General features: G+C 46.7%; 1 protein-coding gene across 5 annotated transcripts in view; it reads left to right on the top strand.

Moving 5' to 3' along the window:
- eml5 (EMAP like 5) overlaps positions 1-18621 on the top strand; it is a 60723-nt gene that overhangs the window by 37479 nt on the left and 4623 nt on the right. Inside the window, exons 16-37 of one of the 5 annotated variants that reach the window (XM_076977907.1) lie at positions 709-802; positions 2245-2345; positions 2463-2656; positions 3003-3114; positions 3348-3475; positions 6526-6667; positions 8513-8665; positions 9019-9150; positions 9383-9471; positions 9702-9878; positions 10289-10490; positions 10773-10899; positions 12632-12646; positions 13307-13315; positions 13523-13601; positions 14074-14203; positions 14323-14421; positions 14712-14732; positions 15198-15371; positions 15485-15693; positions 17039-17196; positions 17615-17729. In XM_076977907.1, coding sequence (XP_076834022.1) covers positions 709-802; positions 2245-2345; positions 2463-2656; positions 3003-3114; positions 3348-3475; positions 6526-6667; positions 8513-8665; positions 9019-9150; positions 9383-9471; positions 9702-9878; positions 10289-10490; positions 10773-10899; positions 12632-12646; positions 13307-13315; positions 13523-13601; positions 14074-14203; positions 14323-14421; positions 14712-14732; positions 15198-15371; positions 15485-15693; positions 17039-17196; positions 17615-17729 — 2660 coding nt within the window. Of the gene's footprint in view, positions 1-708; positions 803-2244; positions 2346-2462; positions 2657-3002; positions 3115-3347; positions 3476-6525; positions 6668-8512; positions 8666-9018; positions 9151-9382; positions 9472-9701; positions 9879-10288; positions 10491-10772; positions 10900-12631; positions 12647-13220; positions 13603-14073; positions 14204-14322; positions 14422-14711; positions 14733-15197; positions 15372-15484; positions 15694-17038; positions 17197-17614; positions 17730-18621 lie in introns of those variants that run through there. The other 4 variants (XR_013121816.1, XR_013121817.1, XM_076977905.1 and 1 more) reach the window with 4 other exon arrangements.

The following is an 18621-nucleotide window of genomic DNA, read 5'->3' as shown; positions in this document are numbered from 1 at the left end:
CAGATTAATAAGTAGCACATACAGTAGTGGTTCATAAGTGAGTGTTGTCATTGTCATCACAATAATATACATAATACACATATATACACACACACACACACACACACACACACACACACACACACACACACATATATATATATATATATATATATATATATATATATATATATATATATATATGAAACAATATTTTTGAAATTCTTTCTGAAGTCTGTGAGCTGCTTTAGACTCTAAAAGAGAATTTTAATGGTGGATGGCAGAACCAGTTTAATATCAGCAGTGATCCCGTTAGAGTTCAACCTCTCTGTGTACTGCCTATCGGACTGTGGGCAGCAGAGAGTAGCAGTCTCACGCAGTGCACGTGGCAGTCTGACGCAGCACACGTGGCCCAATCACCACATGCAAGACTTAAACGAAGTCCAGTGCGGCTAAGACCAGAGGTGGTGTAGAACGTCTGCTTCAGAAGACAAACAGCATGGGAGCATGCTTCGGCCTCCACATGCATGTCTTACGTCACGTGTGTCACATGGTGAAACGTGGATTTAATTTATGCGCATGACTGATTACTGGATATCAGAAGTCCCTGCACATGTAATAATGCATTCGTGGCGACACCTTGTTTTATGGTCACATATTAACGAGGACGTGATTGCCTTATCACATGGCTGCGGCGCCGATTAATGACTCGTGTGTGTCTTTATTCAGTGGACGGGAAGCGTCTGGCCTCGGTGGGACTCGATGACAATCACACCATCGTGCTCTGGGACTGGAGGAAAGGAGAAAAGCTGTCTGCCTTCCGGTTAGCTGCCTTCTGTGGTCCTCTGGAGACAGTTCTTCTCTTCTGTTCTAACTGATACATAGGCATTTCTTCACACTTCTGTTTTAATTATTAGAGGTTTAAATGATGTTTTTTTGATGTTGCTTGCAATACGAGAGATTTTGGGGAAGTACGTCATTAAGATCAAGTGTTCAGGTCCCTGCTCCTTAAATCATACACTACCAGTCAAACGTTTACACACATTCTCATTCCTGAACACATTCTCATGTACGCTGAGCACCTATGATGCCCTGAGCACATTCTCATGTATGCTGAACACTTGTAGGATGTATTTTATTATAAGTATTTTAATTATATACTGTATACATTGGTTTGGAAAAAAATGCATATATACATTATTTATATTTGTCTTAGAAGCAAATTTAAGCATAAACCATTAACTAAAACTGCCTTTAAATCCATAAAGATCAAACATTCAGTCAGCCATGTCTTAACATTTGACTGGTAGTGTATATTGGTAGCACTGACATGACACTCCAAAATGACTATATGTAATCAAAACCATTTCTTTTTTGTAAACAAACATACATTCCATTCATTCATGTGTATATGGGTGACGTTGTTGGAGGACATGTTCAATGTGGCGGGTCCTTGGTAGCATCGACTTAGCTGTGGTAGAGCCTCATTCAGTCAGGTCTTGTCGAGGCCTGGTTATTAACGCAGGAGCATGCTGGGTAATGTAGTTCTCTCTCTCACTCTCTGCTGTGACAGATGAGTAGAGAAGGGCTATGATCTCACTGCCATTATCTGGGTAAACAACCTTTTAATCCTGCTGTCATAATACACTTGAAATCTTTAACACTGTAATTATAGGTTTGTCAATCGTATATTTAACCAGTGATTGTCTGAAACGTATGAAAAGAGACCTTGCCGTCTCTGGCAAGCATGAATACATACTATCGTATTCAGTGTTTACTGACAGTACAAATGCAATGTTTACACCAGTACCTTCTGTGAACATGATACATTAACGTTGTGTATACGCGGCTTTGAATTAAGCATTTGTTTAAACATGCTATGCACCCCCGAATCACAGCGGTGATGACTGAGGAGGACTGCCCCACCCTACACACACACACACACACACACACACGCACACACACCAGTAGGTAGCAAGGACAGACAGGCGGCTGGTGATATATATGATCTGACAGTGCCGCCCCTGCTCAGCGCCCACTGCTTCACGCCAGACGTCCCCCCCCCCCCCCCCAGCAGACGGCCTGGCAGACGGCTCAGTGACAGCCGAGCAGTGGCTCCCGTGAACTTTTGAACCCCTCCGTTATGACAGAGAGCAGCTTTGTTCTGTCGCTGTTGCCACAGCGATGGGCTTTCGTGTGGATATGTGGTGGGTGCCGTTCCCCCCCAGTTCTCCCTTTCAGATTTTTCTCCATTTCCTCTTGCAGGGGGAGCAAGGACAAAATATTTATAGTTAAAATCAATCCACACATGCCTGACAAGCTCGTTACTGTTGGGGTGAAGCATATAAAGTTCTGGCATAAAGCAGGTAAGGGGCCGTGGATGGACGCCATAGCTTTTCCTCCGCTCTGAAGGGAGGTGCTGCTTTAATCGGGCGTTGTGGAGTTGTGACCTGCCAACAGCGTCTCCTTCCGTGTCCGCCCAGGAGGAGGTCTGATAGGGAGGAGGGGAAGCATGGGTAAAACCGAGACCATGATGTGTGCGGTGCACGGATGGACAGAGGACACCGTGTTCTCTGGGACATGCAGTGGAGACATCTGCATCTGGAGGGACGTGTTCCTGGTGAAGACAGTCAAAGCGCACGATGGGCCAGTCTTCAGCATGTACGCCCTGGAGAAGGTACTGGGGAGGGAGACGATAGCGTGATTATAGATGAACAGGCACACATGAACCATATGCAGGTTGGATTGTGTTCTTATTAGTAATGTAAGGCAACAAAACGAAATATGTGTTTTCTGTATTTAAGGAAGAAAATTAGCTGATTTTTCTCTGTGCAGAGCGATGGAGGATTTGACTGAATCTTTAATGTTTACTAGATTGTTTACTTGTGATACAACGAAGCTAAATCTGTTTAGAAGGCTCGTGTTGAGCCATCGTGAAGAAACCAACAGCTTAAGTGGTCTAAATGAGAAAGCAGTGAGAGCTACAGGGAGCTTGTCTCGTAATGAGTGGTTTTTGCCTACAGGGGTTTGTGACTGGGGGTAAGGACGGCCTGGTGGCTTTGTGGGATGACACTTTTGAGAGGTGCCTGAAGACTTACGCAATCAAGAGAGCAGTGCTGGCCCCGGGATCCAAAGGTAAGTTCTCTCCCCCATTACCCACACTCCTCCATTCCCCATTACCCACACTCCTCCATTCCCGATAACTTCCCTGGAGCTTCACCGCTTTCACTACTGTGACACCCAGCAGTCTTACTGGAGCACCTCTTTAACATCTCTGGTGCTCCTATGCGAATCCTTTGGCACTGTTTCTTGGGCAAGGTCAGGGTGATGGACGCGTCAGGACGGAGCATGCGTCTCTGTCTCTGTAGGGTTATTATTAGAGGACAACCCTTCCATACGTGCCATATCTCTGGGTCATGGACACATGCTGGTGGGGACGAAGAACGGAGAGATTCTGGAGCTGGATAAGAGTGGACCCATCACACTCCTGGTTCAGGTGAGCAGCATCTCCCCTTGCTCTCCAATGGTGGGGACATTTAAATTTAAACACATTTAAACACATTCAGTTTAGTGTAGGTTCATTTTGTTGTTGCTGTTGACCATATCTACACTAATGTGTAATACTACAGCAAAAAGCCTTCTGCTAATCTATACATAAATAAAAGAAATATTCTCTGTACAGTGACAGTGCAACAGTTCAAAGAAGTAGACATCAAAGAGTGAAACTGCACTGAGTCACAATTCATGAGGAAAAACTGCACGTACTGTTATGTTTTGAATCACGGCATGCAACCAACATGCCTAGAAAATTTACCAATACTACTAGAGCGTGGAGAATAGCATAAGCTTTGACGTATATGTGTACATCAGAGGGAACGGACCCCAAATAGCTGTGGGAGTGTTGTCGCTGGGTTAAGCGTTGTTAACCTAGAGACTGTGGTGTGTGCTTCTGCCTAGACCGCTGGAATAATATGAACAAATCTGAGATTCTGCAGTGATTCACACTGCATCATTCTATACCAATTATAATCCTGGCTGTTCAGCCTTCGAGCCAATTATAACAGTGAGCTTTTACCCTGCGGGTCCTGAGAGACAGTCGGGATGGTGAAAGAAACAGAGTAAACCTTTCACAAGGGCGGTTCATCTAGTCTTAAAAAGGGGAAGGATAAAAGGTAGTGGCTTTCTGCCTTTTGTTGAACGTTTCCTCAGTGAATGACACTAGACCATTTTATGGATGGGTTTATGTATAGTGGAGTATGTGAGGAGAGTGAATCGGAGAATTCTGCAATCACTCCACGCCCACATGTATGTCTCCCCCTCACCACACTCTACCCACACACACACACACCAACCCCCTCCTCTCCCCTCACCACACACTACCCACACACACACACACACACACACCAACCCCCTCCTCTCCCCTCACCACACACTACCCACACACACACACAAACAACCCCCTCCTCTCCCCTCACCACACACTACCCACACACACACCCACACACACCAACCCCCTCCTCTCCCCTCACCACACACCCACACACACACACACACACACACACCAACCCCCTCCTCTCCCCTCACCACACACTTCCCACACACACACACACACACACACCAACCCCCTCCTCTCCCCTCACCACACACTACCCACACACACACACACACACACACCAACCCCCTCCTCTCCCCCTCACCACACACTACCCACACACACACACACCAACCCCCTCCTCTCCCCTCACCACACACTACCCACACACACACACACACACCAACCCCCTCCTCTCCCCTCACCACACACTACCCACACACACACACACCAACCCCCTCCTCTCCCCTCACCACACACCCACACACACACACACACACCAACCCCCTCCTCTCCCCTCACCACACACTACCCACACACACACACACACACACACACACACACACACCAACCCCCTCCTCTCCCCTCACCACACACTACCCACACACACACACACACACACACCAACCCCCTCCTCTCCCCTCACCACACACTACCCACACACACACACACACACACCAACCCCCTCCTCTCCCCTCACCACACACCCACACACACACACACACACACACACCAACCCCCTCCTCTCCCCTCACCACACACTACCCACACACACACACACACACACCAACCCCCTCCTCTCCCCTCACCACACACTACCCACACACACACACACACACACACACACACACACACACACACCAACCCCCTCCTCTCCCCTCACCACACACTACCCACACACACACACACACACACACACACACCAACCCCCTCCTCTCCCCTCACCACACACTACCCACACACACACACACACACACCAACCCCCTCCTCTCCCCTCACCACACTCTACCCACACACACACACACCAACCCCCTCCTCTCCCCTCACCACACACTACCCACACACACACACACACACACACCAACCCCCTCCTCTCCCCCTCACCACACACTACCCGCACACACGAACAACCCCCGCCTCCCCCCCTCACCACACACTACCCACACACACACACACCAACCCCCTCCTCTCCCCTCACCACACACTACCCACACACACACACACACACCAACCCCCTCCTCTCCCCTCACCACACACTACCCACACACACACACACCAACCCCCTCCTCTCCCCTCACCACACACTACCCACACACACACACACACACACACCAACCCCCTCCTCTCCCCCTCACCACACACTACCCGCACACACGAACAACCCCCTCCTCTCCCCTCACCACACTCTACCCACACACACACACACCAACCCCCTCCTCTCCCCTCACCACACACTACCCACACACACACACACACACACACACACACCAACCCCCTCCTCTCCCCTCACCACACACTACCCACACACACACACACACACACACCAACCCCCTCCTCTCCCCTCACCACACACTACCCACACACACACACACACACACACACCAACCCCCTCCTCTCCCCTCACCACACACTACCCCCACACACACACACACACACACCAACCCCCTCCTCTCCCCCTCACCACACACTACCCACACACACACACACCAACCCCCTCCTCTCCCCTCACCACACACTACCCACACACACACACACCAACCCCCTCCTCTCCCCTCACCACACACTACCCACACACACACACACCAACCCCCTCCTCTCCCCTCACCACACACTACCCACACACACACACACACACACCAACCCCCTCCTCTCCCCTCACCACACACTACCCACACACACACCCACACACACACACACCAACCCCCTCCTCTCCCCTTACCACCCGAGTGACATATTTTTGTAAGTAGCATGGTAACGTCGACAGATCTTACATTTCACTTTCTTATCATACACAATGTGTACTTTTAATCTGTTATGTAGCATGTTTGCCCGCTGTGTGCCAATGGCAGTGGTGAGAGCGATTGCTGACGTGTGTGACGTGACGTGTGCGAAGTGTGTCACGTGTGCAACATGTGCACAAGATGACGTGTGTGTTCTGTTTCTCGGGTGACCAGGGTCACATGGAGGGAGACGTGTGGGGTCTGGCCACACACCCTCACCTGCCTCTCTGTGCCACCGTGAGCAACGACAAGACCCTGCGTATCTGGGACCTCTCTCCCAGCCACTGCATGCTCGCCGTACGCAAGCTCAAGAAAGGTAGGCGGGGCATTCTGCTCGGTAGGCGGGGCACTCCGCTCGGTAGGCGGGGCACTCCTCCCGGCACTCTTACAGACAGTTAGGAGTGCTTGCTTCACATGAGACAACACCTAAGTGCAATATGTTGTAGTGGATGGATTTGTGGAATGGCAGACCACCAAGATGCAGCACGACTGTAGCTTTGCTGTAACCCTCCGCTGACCTCTGAATACATCCTAGGCTGTACTGTAGTTGGCGTTCACTAGCGTCACATTTGACTTCAGTCAATTCATGGACGTCTTTGTAAATAAATCCCATTCAGAATGCAAATGAGCCCTAAGAGCTTATAGATTGCAGGTATAGGCACTTAAGAAAATTGAAGCAATAACAAAAGTTCCCAAAAAATTCCTGGCACTCATTTTCTTCTGCCTCCAAAATCAGTCACATAATAAATCAGTTTAAGTGAATTATTCTAAGTAGATCACCTCTTTAGATCAAACCATCAACTCAACAAAATTAGATCAGGCTGAGATTAATTGAAATAATTTTGCCAGCAGCTAATCTGCTTCTTTTTTGTCTCTTATGTTAATTACCAATAGCTGGGTCCTCAATGTGATAATGCTAGTACTCTCACAGACCACAACTGTGTTAATGCTAGTACTCTCACAGACCAAGACTGTGTTGATTCTAGTACTCTCACAGACCAAGACTGTGCTCAATCTAGTACTCTCACAGACCAAGACTGTGCTAACACTAGTACTCTCAGACCAAGACTGTGCTAACACTAGAACTCTCACAGACCAAGACTGTGCTAACGCTTGTACTCTCACAGACCAAAACTGTGCTAACGCTAGTACTCTCACAGACCAAGACTGTGCTGATTCTAGTACTCTCACAGACCAAGACTGTGCTCATTCTAGTACTCTCACAGACCAAGACTGTGCTAACGCTAGCACTCTCACAGACCAAGACTGTGCTAACGCTAGTACTCTCACAGACCAAGACTGTGCTAACACTAGTACTCTCACAGACCAAGACTGTGCTAACACTAGTACTCTCACAGACCAAGACTGTGCTAACGCTAGTACTCTCACAGACCAAGACTGTGCTAACACTAGTACTCTCACAGACCAAGACTGTGCTAACGCTAGTACTCTCACAGACCAAGACTGTGCTGATTCTAGTACTCTCACAGACCAAGACTGTGCTCATTCTAGTACTCTCACAGACCAAGACTGTGCTAACGCTAGCACTCTCACAGACCAAGACTGTGCTAACGCTAGTACTCTCACAGACCAAGACTGTGCTAACACTAGTACTCTCACAGACAAAGACTGTGCTAACACTAGTACTCTCACAAACCAAGACTGTGCTAACGCTAGTACTCTCACAGACCAAGACTGTGCTAACACTAGTACTCTCACAGACCAAGACTGTGCTAACGCTAGTACTCTCACAGACCAAGACTGTGCTAACGCTAGTACTCTCACAGACCAAGACTGTGCTAACGCTAGTACTCTCACAGACCAAGACTGTGCTAACACTAGTACTCTCACAGACCAAGACTGTGCTAACACTAGTACTCTCACAGACCAAGACTGTGCTAACACTAGTACTCTCACAGACCAAGACTGTGCTAACACTAGTACTCTCACAGACCAAGACTGTGCTAACGCTAGTACTCTCACAGACCAAGACTGTGCTAACGCTAGTACTCTCACAGACCAAGACTGTGCTAACGCTAGCACTCTCACAGTCTTGCCTTTTTTTTCCCCCCTTCAAAATCCATGAGCAGTGCCTTGAAAAATCTGGACTATTCTGTAGCGGAGAGTCTTGGTTGGCATGGTGACGCGTGGCTGTGTGCAGGTGGACGGTGCTGCTGTTTCTCGGCGGACGGCAAGGCCCTGGCGGTGGGCCTGAACGATGGCAGCTTCCTCATCGTTAACGCAGACACGCTGGAGGACCTGGTGTCGTTCCACCACCGCAAGGACACAATCTCTGACATCCGCTTCTCTCCTGGTTAGTCAGCGCAGCGCTGGTGGCGGAAGCTCGGCCTATCAGAGGGAGAGCTCTGTCTATTCTGAGATGAGCCACAAATAGTGGGCTTGAAATTTGGATTCGGGGGGCTCTCCTGTTTGAGCAGACCGGAAAGGAAGATGAAAATGTTCTGTGGAAGAGCAGCTCAAGAGAACATCGCCAACACGAGGAATGCCATAATGCCAGCTGTTATTAAGACTTCACATACTGCAAAGCAATTCATTAAGTATTGTGAATATGCCAGGGCTGTGTGTGTGTGTGTGTGTGTGTGTGTGTGTGTGTGTGTGTGTGTGTGTGCGCGAGAGATATCTGGTAAACGTGTCCACTTTTTGCAGGTACCGGGAAGTATTTGGCAGTCGCTTCAGCTGACGGATTTGTGGACATATACAACATGATGAACAGCAAGAGGGTGGGTGTGTGCAAAGGGGCCACAAGCTACATCACGCATCTGGACTGGGACAAAAGAGGTGGGAGTCAAATCTGAAGCGTCAATCTCACCAGATCGAATTTTTATTAACGTTTCATTTCAGCGAGTTACTTAACATCATGAATAAAACTCAATGGCAGGCCTGCAGTTTGGAGCTTAGTTGTACTTTGTTTTTATTCATTTTTTTTTTCCAGATGATGTTCTGCACATTAATCTCCTTTTTGACTTGTTGAGTTGTGAGCATTTGTTATAGCCCCACCTTCTGTCTCCAGGGAAGCTTTTGCAGGTCAACACTGCGACGAAGGAGCAGCTATTTTTCGAGGCCCCTCGTGGGAAGAAGCACAACGTTCCTGACACGGAGGTAACGCTCCTCGGGTTGTTGCAGTGGTGTTGCCTTGGCGACCGTTGGCCTGACAGGAGAAAGAGCGTTCATAAGGGCAAAATCATGGCCCACTTTCCCTGGGTCTAAATTTGGAGTGGAGGAACTGGGCCACACTTAAGTCCAGCAGTACACCATCACTGCTCTAACACCTGTGAGGGTAGCTGAAATGATGCCTGCAGTTGTGAACTCTCCGGCGTGTCCGTGCCCAGGTGGAGAAGATGGAATGGAGCACGTGGACGTGTGTGCTGGGAAACTCGTGCGAGGGCATCTGGCCGGTGGTCAGCGACATTACCGACATAACAAGTGCGTGTCTCAGCAACGATGGGCTGTTGCTAGCGACAGGCGACGACCTTGGCTATGTGAAGCTCTTCACCTATCCTGCCAAGGTAAGACTGAGGCGCGCTTAAAGCTGTAACACCACACGTGCGTTCCGGTTATGCGATTTATTCGGACGCCAGTAAATTTCTTCAGCACATCATTAGACACGCCATTATGCTGTCGTTATACACTCATTCGAAATCATTTGCTGTCATCTGAATAAATTGCATGACAAGGGTGTGTTCATTGTGTAATGGTGTTTAGGTGGTGTTCCACTACAAATCTGATTTCAGTCCAGGGTGTGCTAATGCTTCTCAGCTCAAAATTCATACCAGATGCTCGAGCATGAACTGTGAAGCTACCCTTCTAACGTCTTCGTAAACATTTTTGCCTTTATTGACAAACTGTGTCTGATGAGTCACAAGTGATTTGACTTGTTTGTGCGGACTGCACTTTGTTGTCGTCTTTCACCGATCAGGGAAAGTATGCCAAGTTCAAGCGCTATGTGGCCCACAGCATTCATGTCACCAACGTACGCTGGTCCCATGACGACTCCCTGCTGGTGTCTGTGGGCGGAGCTGACACCTCCCTAATGATCTGGAGCCATGAAGTCGATGGACCTCGGGAGGGCCGGCCTTACGACAGCGAGGAGTCCGACATTGAGAGCGAGGATGATGGAGGTGAGAGGAACACACTGAAATACATTTTTTTTATACCAGACATGACCTTTGCTCACGAGATTAGACCGTTGTTGCTTTTTTGTGGTTTGAACAATTGTGAGAGTAGAAGGATATTTTTTCAGAACACTCCAAAGAGGGAGAGACTTGTCACACTGCCCGAGATTACAAGCTCGCTAAGATGTAGCAGAAAGCAGCCACGCATTGCGCTTGTAAATGTTTCGCTGGGTTACAAGGACGTATTTCAGGCACTCAGGATGTCTTCGTCTGTCTGATGCGTCACAGGATATGATAGCGATGTGACTCGGGAAAATGAGATCAGCCATGTCATCAAGACCTTGTCGACCAACATGCGACCCATGGAAGGGGTCAAGCCGCATTTACAGCAGAAAGAGCCAACAGTCGATGAAAGGTATGTTAGACCTGCTGTCTAATGAAAGGTATAGACCTGTTACCTAATGAAAGGCATGTTAGACCTGCTGTCTAATTAAAGGTATAGACCTGTTACCTAATGAAAGGTGTGTTAGACCTGCTGTCTAATGAATGGTGTGTTAGACCTGCTGTATAATGAAAGGTATAGACCTGCTGTCTAATGAAAGGTGTGTTAGACCTGCTGTCTAATGAATGGTGTGTTAGACCTGCTGTATAATGAAAGGTATAGACCTGCTGTCTAATGAATGGTGTGTTAGACCTGCTGTATAATGAAAGGTATAGACCTGCTGTCTAATGAAAGCTGTGTTAGACCTGCTGTCTAATGAAAGCTATGTTAGACCTGCTGTGTAATGCCAGTCTTCTTGGCTGTCGTCAGAGGTGCGTCCACATGCTATCACACTGCGAATAAGGTTCTGCGTTTCCTATGGCAAACTGGCTACGCTGCTTCCTCACACTGCTGTTTCAGATACTACTGAAATATAAGAGGGCTGACATGTAAGAAGGCTGGAAAAGTGATATCATTTAAAAATGCAGACATGCTCATCAGATTAAACAGCTACAGTCTTCTACGTAACACCCGATACCTGCGTAGACAGGTAGATATTGCTCAGACAGTGTCATGAATGTCTTGTATAAACTAACTGTTTGGGTATATTTCATTTTTGGTTATACCTAACATTAATGTGTATCCATTTATACCCTAAGGATTAATATGTAATATATAAAGCCATAACATTAAGTGTTTTTCTCATAATGTGAGTTCAGTTGTTACTGTCAAGAGCAAACACTGTACAGAAAGGAAGGAAACTGGCTTTAATGTAAAACAGAACGTAAACATTCATATTCAGGCACTTAAGGATGCTAATGCTAACAGAATATAAACATGCATAAACAGGATCTTAATGAATCCAACGCTAACAGAACATGCTTATAAAGCAGCAACGTAGCAACATAAGAACACACATGTGGCACAGAGCATGAGAGTCAGCACCGCCCGTGTGGGGCGTGGCACGAAGACAAAACCATACAGTACACGCAACGTGAGCTAGAGAACAGGCCCACGTAAAGAGGGACGTCACTGCCGCTGGACGCAGGCGGATGTCGGGGTGTCGCCGTCGCACTGGCGATCTTTGAATTACTGTAGCTTGTACGATTAGCTCACTCTCATATTCCATCACTGGTGTACGTTTACATAGAGACTTGTGCCCATGTCGTTTTACTTAAAGCCAAACTGAGGATTCAGTAGAGGCTCTGCACACTCACCAGTCCCACGTGAACATTTAGAGAGTCATGCTTTCAGTGTCCTGCAGGCTCTAATTGACCTTGTGGAAACTCATTAATTGGAGGTGATTGTGCTTCACAGCCTGATGTATCATTTATATGCTATAAATTGTCATGTCTACTAAAAATCACTGGAAACAGTCTTGACTGGCAGGAATAAGACTCCCCTTATAATGTCTCTGTGGTTGTGCAATTCCCTGTAACAAAATGGCTACATTTCAATAGCTCCGCACTTGCCCTTTTCCACAATGGGAAACCTGATTACTTTTCTTTCACCTGGAAATTTTCTTTGGAGAATCACGTTAATGACTCAGAACAGTGTGTTGGTATATGGATCACTTTGGCTTTGAGTAACATTGCACCCTGCTGTCTTTCTCTTCCTCTCTTCCTCACTCGTGTGTGTCTGCGCTCTTCTTTGTCATCTCGTGAAGGCAGGGTGTAGTCAGGTAAGAAGAACAAAGTACTGCTCGCTGACTAAAGAGCTTCTCCGTCCGAACGTCTCGCCGCCCCAAAGCCATCCCCACGTCCCCCATCCCTCTTCGCCTTTTCCGTTCCCTCCATCAAAATAACAAGACAAACACGCCATCCAGCAAAACATGCCATCCAGCACCCGCTCTTATTCTGCGGAGCACTGTGGCTGTAGGGGCTTTGGGCTGCAGACGATTTCATTTGCACACTAGAACAGACGTCACCGCATTACATTAAGTGTTTGACTGACCGCCCTCTCACTTTCTGGTGCTTTCATGTCATTCGGTTTCTGATTATGCCAGCAAGAACTTCCTGCTGCTTGGAAGCCAAGCACAATCTTTACTTCCCCCACTCCCCCTCTCTTTTTTAAAGTCTTAACTAAATCATGTCCTCTTTCGACGTAAGTTATTCCTCGTGTTTCAATAGCTGTGTACCATTGGGAGTTGTTTCAGGCCAACTGCCATTGACTTTCGCATTATCCTAGTTGTCACTGAAAGGACGGCTTGAGCTGATGGCTGCTCCGGCTCCGTGTCATGTATTTTCTGTTCTCAGTGTCTCTGTCTGGTGTACTTGGCTGCTTGCCAAATGAACGATGGCGGCGCTAACGTTCTCTCTTTATATCAATGCTTCCCATGCAGAGGTTCGAGGTAAGCTCAGCTCTTTTTACACCAGAATTATGGTCATTGGAGAGCCTTGATAATATTAAACACCCTGTTATGATATTAGTGAAATATGCCAAAAATAAATTACAATTGCCAGGTATTGTCTTCAAGTATATTTAGTGTCTTTCCCTTTACTTAATCATTTAGCCTTGTTTGTGCTAGACTTGGGTTTAACTCTTGTGCTTGGTTTAGGCCCTCAGTGAGCAGGGCTCTACCAGTGCCAGATAAACTGCAAACCAACAATGTGGGGAAGAAGAAGAGGCCCATTGAGGTATGTGGCATGCAAAGCCAGACTCTCCACACACACACACACACACATACACACACACACACACACACACAAATCCACTGGGGCTGCCAACCAGTGCTTAGCTAAGCAGAAAAAGTCAGTAGTGAAACGTCCGGCGTCAGATACAAAATTGATCTCAGAACGGCCTGCATTTGCCTCTTTTGCGGTAAATTCTATGTTAGTGATATTTCCAACATTTGTAGGCCCTGTATGAAGGTTTTTTTACAATAATTCAGTGTGTATGTCTCATCATATCTCTGATGAGTCAGAGGAGTGCAGGTGAGACGTGGCCTCCCCACACACGGCCTCCCAGGGGGGGAGAAGCATTCACTCATCTTGTTAACCTCACTTAATTCAACTGCAGCCCAGTTCCTGTCTGGCTGTCAACACCTCTGCGTTGTTGCCACAACGATGACCTCTGCACCTGACCTCTCTTTAACCTAACTCCCCGCAGGACCTGGTGCTAGAAGTGGTGTTTGGTTACCGTAGCAAAGACTGCCGAAACAACTTGCATTACCTGAACGATGGGGCTGATATCATCTATCACACGGCTTCTGTCGTGGTGGTGCACAACCTAACTACAGGTACAAGCAGCCTGCTCCTCAAAAGGGCTCCCATACCGACACGAGCCGAGGCTTGAAGACGGTTCTGCCTGGTTCTGGTGCTCATGTTTGATGAATGTACTGTGTGTCTTCTCTTCTAGCATGCCAGAGTTTCTATTTAGAACACAGTGATGACATTCTGTGCCTCACCATTAATCAACACCCCAAGTTCCCCAACGTGGTGGCATCTGGCCAAGTAGGTATGTCTGGAACATGTGGACTGGTATGTGTCTTCTCAGGTTCACCATGAAACCCTGCCACACCAGTCTCTCCACCTTTTAATTGAATTAAAAGTGAATTTGTGTTAAGATCATGAAGTGTAAACGAATTCAGTTAGCGCTGTTGTATCATCTGAAATGCTTCTGTTTTCCAAGGTCTTTAGTCATTTTTCTCACTAGACATAATTAGTGAGAACCTTCATGATATCTACCAATGCGTTTTATATCTGGTAGGCCTACGTAACTTTCATATTCTTTTTAATTTTGCACAGGTGATGCTGCTGATATGTCAGGTAAGACATCTTGCTCTAAATGTGTACTGTGTCTGTTCATCGAGTTCCAGCCAGGAGCAGCGAATTCAATAGAATCATGATGAACTTTGTCTGCTGTCTGCCAGAATATACAAATATCCTTACATGGCCCCACCCCAAATGCAATGAGTTTGGATGAAAGTTGAGTTTTGTTGGAGGGATTAGAGAGAAAGAGACTTTTTTTTCCCCTTTAAGCTAGTTTAGACTAGCTCAAGTTTCCTCTAGAACACTGCCCCCTAGTGGCTGGCAGGGCATCTGCCACCTTTACACACCACACACAAATCAGCTGTTTTTGTGAGCAACAAGTAAATGTTATTTCAGTTGTAAAAACTGATTGTGGGGAGGAGGGGGGGACAGCAGTAGCCTGTTCTATAATATTAAGCAAGTCTTAATCCACATGCTTCCGGAATATAAACCCTAAACAAGCCTTGTGAATGTCCTGTCCAGCCTCCTCCCCGTCCATCCACGTGTGGGACGCCATGTCCAAGCAGACGCTGTCGGTGCTGCGCTGCACCCACTCGCGTGGCGTCTGCTCCGTCAGCTTCAGCGCCACGGGCAAACTGCTGCTCTCCGTGGGCCTCGACCCCGAGCACACCATCACCATCTGGAAGTGGCAGGAAGGTACGGCCTCAGCCCCGCCCCCCCTTGGCCCCGCCTCCTCCCCCCTTAGCCCCGCCTCTCCCAGCTTGTCACTCACGGAAGCACGTGTCCCGCTGGCTCTGTCCCCCGCGCAGGTGTGAAGATGTCCAGCTGCTTGGGCCACGTCAGGCGCATCTTCGTGGCTGAGTTCCGACCCGACTCGGACACGCAGTTCGTGTCAGTGGGGATTAAGCACGTGCGGTTCTGGACGCTGGCCGGCCAGGGGATGCTCAGCAAGAAGGGAACCCTCAGCACGCTGGAGGAAGCCCGCATGCAAACCATGCTCTCAGTGGCATTCGGAGCTGTGAGTGTTGATATGCTGACATACCCCACACACAGATTATACATACATACTTCCTGCTTATACCCTCCACACTAACAGATTATACATACATACTTCCTACTTATACCCTCCACACTAACAGATTATATATACATACTTCCTACTTATACCCTCCACACTAACAGATTATACATACATACTTCCTACTTATACCCTCCACACTAACAGATTATATATACATACTTCCTACTTATACCCTCCACACTAACAGATTATACATACATACTTCATTCTTATACAGTTACACACACAGATTATACATACATACTTCATGTTTATACCCTACACACTAACAGATTATACATACATACTTCATTCTTCTACAGTTACACACACAGATTATACATACATACTTCATGCTTATACCCTCCACACTAACAGATTATACATACATCATTTTTATACATTTACACACACAGATTATGCATAAATACTTCATGCTTATACTGTACACTCGACACACACAGAGATTATATATACATACTTAATTCTTATAGGTACACACACAGATTATACATTCATACTTCATGCTTATACACTCTATACACAGACAGATTATACATACATTCTTCATTCTTATACAATTACACACAGATTATACATTTACACTTCATTCTTATACACTCTACACAAACAGATTATACATTCATACTTAATGCTTATACACTCTACTCACACAGGTTATACATACATACTTCATGCTTATATACTTTGCGTTTTATATACTACTATACCAAAATGCTAGTCAACTAGTTTAGATGGTAGCTTGCAAACGCTAGCGAGCTGTGTGACTTCAGTTGTAATGTATTGTATCTATAGGAGCTCTCACTTGGTTACCTGATTCATGGCTAGATGATGTAAGGTCACTGTTAATAGTGTGTTTGCTAATATTACTGTGTCTGACTAATCTAATGATGCAAACTGTACCATCTTACTGAGCACATTAGAATCACCATTATTTGATAACTGACATTCATCAGTAATCCGTTGGATGTTAATGGAAATTAAATAATTACTGGCTACTTACATTGCATTAGTAGTTTGTGTAGGTTGTACTGAGTATGTCACAAACAGCCCTATCTCTAATATTTTTCCCCAGCTGCTCCTAGTTAAAAGTGACACAGTTATGTGCCATTATTGCTGAATGCCATGTAATGTAATGGCCTAGGTGTAGAAATCTAGTAATAAAAATATTATGGAGGATAAAGACACTAAACAAAGGGCAAACTGTGCTGTGCTGTGATGTGCTTGTGCTGTTTTCTCTCTTAGCGGTCACTAGATTAGTACAGGTTTGTTTTCTTTTCAGAATAACTTGACATTTACAGGTACCATTAGTGGAGATGTGTGTGTGTGGAAGGAACACATTCTAGTGCGAATTGTTGCAAAAGCACACAGTGGACCCGTCTTCACCATGTACACCACACTGCGGGACGGCCTCATCGTCACGGGGGGCAAGGAGCGCCCGTGAGTGACCCCACCCCAACCCAACCGCACCCCCAACCCCTGCATACATTCTCCACACTGGAGAGACTTAAAAAGCTTGAAAGGACTGGATAGAAGATTATATTAACAGATAGGAAACTGAAGGAACTACGAATTCAGAACGTTTTTATGTGCTTAGCTGACTTAAAAATGAATGTTTTAGTCTTTAGCAAAGAATATGTACAAAATGCAAATGCTAAGTAGACAAGTTCAAACTGAAACGGTTATTTGACACAAGCGGTCTTAGACTAAAACGATTCCCACTGACAAATCCCATCTGTAATTATTTTGCAAATGTAATGAGTCCCTGTATTTGGAAAAACACCGTCTTTATTAGCATGCTGTGCTGGCGTACCTGAGCCGTTGGTGTGTGTGTGTGTGTGTATGCTGCCACCTGCAGGTCGAAGGAAGGTGGTGCAGTCAAGCTGTGGGATCAGGAGCTGACGCGCTGCAGGGCTTTCAGACTGGAGACCCGTCAGAGCATAGACTGCGTGCGGTCTGTCTGCAGGGCCAAGGTAGAGCACACCCAGGAGCAGAGCCACGCATCCATATAACACACGCAGCTCAGGAAGGCCATGTCACAAGGCCAGGGGTGTGTCATTTAAAACACAACCGTGAATTAAACACAAAGTTTCAACGCGTCATTTTAGAATTACACACTAAATTTCTAAAAACACTCAAAATAAGAACTGTTGAATTTATTTGAGTCAAATATTTCGAATGCCTTTTTTTTGTGAGAAGGAGGATCCTCAGATAGAACAGCAACAAAACTAGAGCTGATGACAGAAAACACTCACCAGCCCTATTATACGATCCACCTTGCTAGTACAGGCCTGTAGCCAGGGGGGATCGAAGGGTTCGTTCGATCCCCCCCGCCCCCGCACCCTCCCTCCGTACACACATGCCCCTCAAGATAGGTGGGTTATTCAATGAATGAATTGTTAATCTCCGGTGAATATACAGACGAACAAATAAGGACAGCAACAACAGACTCACAACAAACTTATAACAGTGTTGCCAACTCTCACGCAATGAGCGTAAGACACACGCATTTGACCGTTTTCACATTTGACCATACATCCGATTTCTCACGCTGAAAAAAAATCATGTTTATTTATCTCTGATCTACATCTATGATTCAATGAGTTACTAGTTCGCTCTGGCGCCAACCACTGGTGATCGATCGAGGAAACATATAAGACACAACCCCCCCCCCCCCCCCCCCCCCCCCCCATCAACGTTTGACACACACACCACCCCCTTCCTCCCCGCCCCCAAATCAAATCTCAGTCCTAGTGATTTTGAAAAGTTGGCAACCTTGCTTATAATGAATAAAATATGTGTAAATTAAAAGGTTTGAAGTGTGCTCGTGTATTTAGGGGGCATTGGAGTAGAGAGGCAAATGAA

Source organism: Brachyhypopomus gauderio, chromosome 17, assembly GCF_052324685.1.
Source record: "Brachyhypopomus gauderio isolate BG-103 chromosome 17, BGAUD_0.2, whole genome shotgun sequence".
In the NCBI taxonomy this organism is placed as follows: domain Eukaryota; kingdom Metazoa; phylum Chordata; class Actinopteri; order Gymnotiformes; family Hypopomidae; genus Brachyhypopomus; species Brachyhypopomus gauderio.
This window is presented reverse-complemented; position numbering and strand designations above follow the sequence as displayed.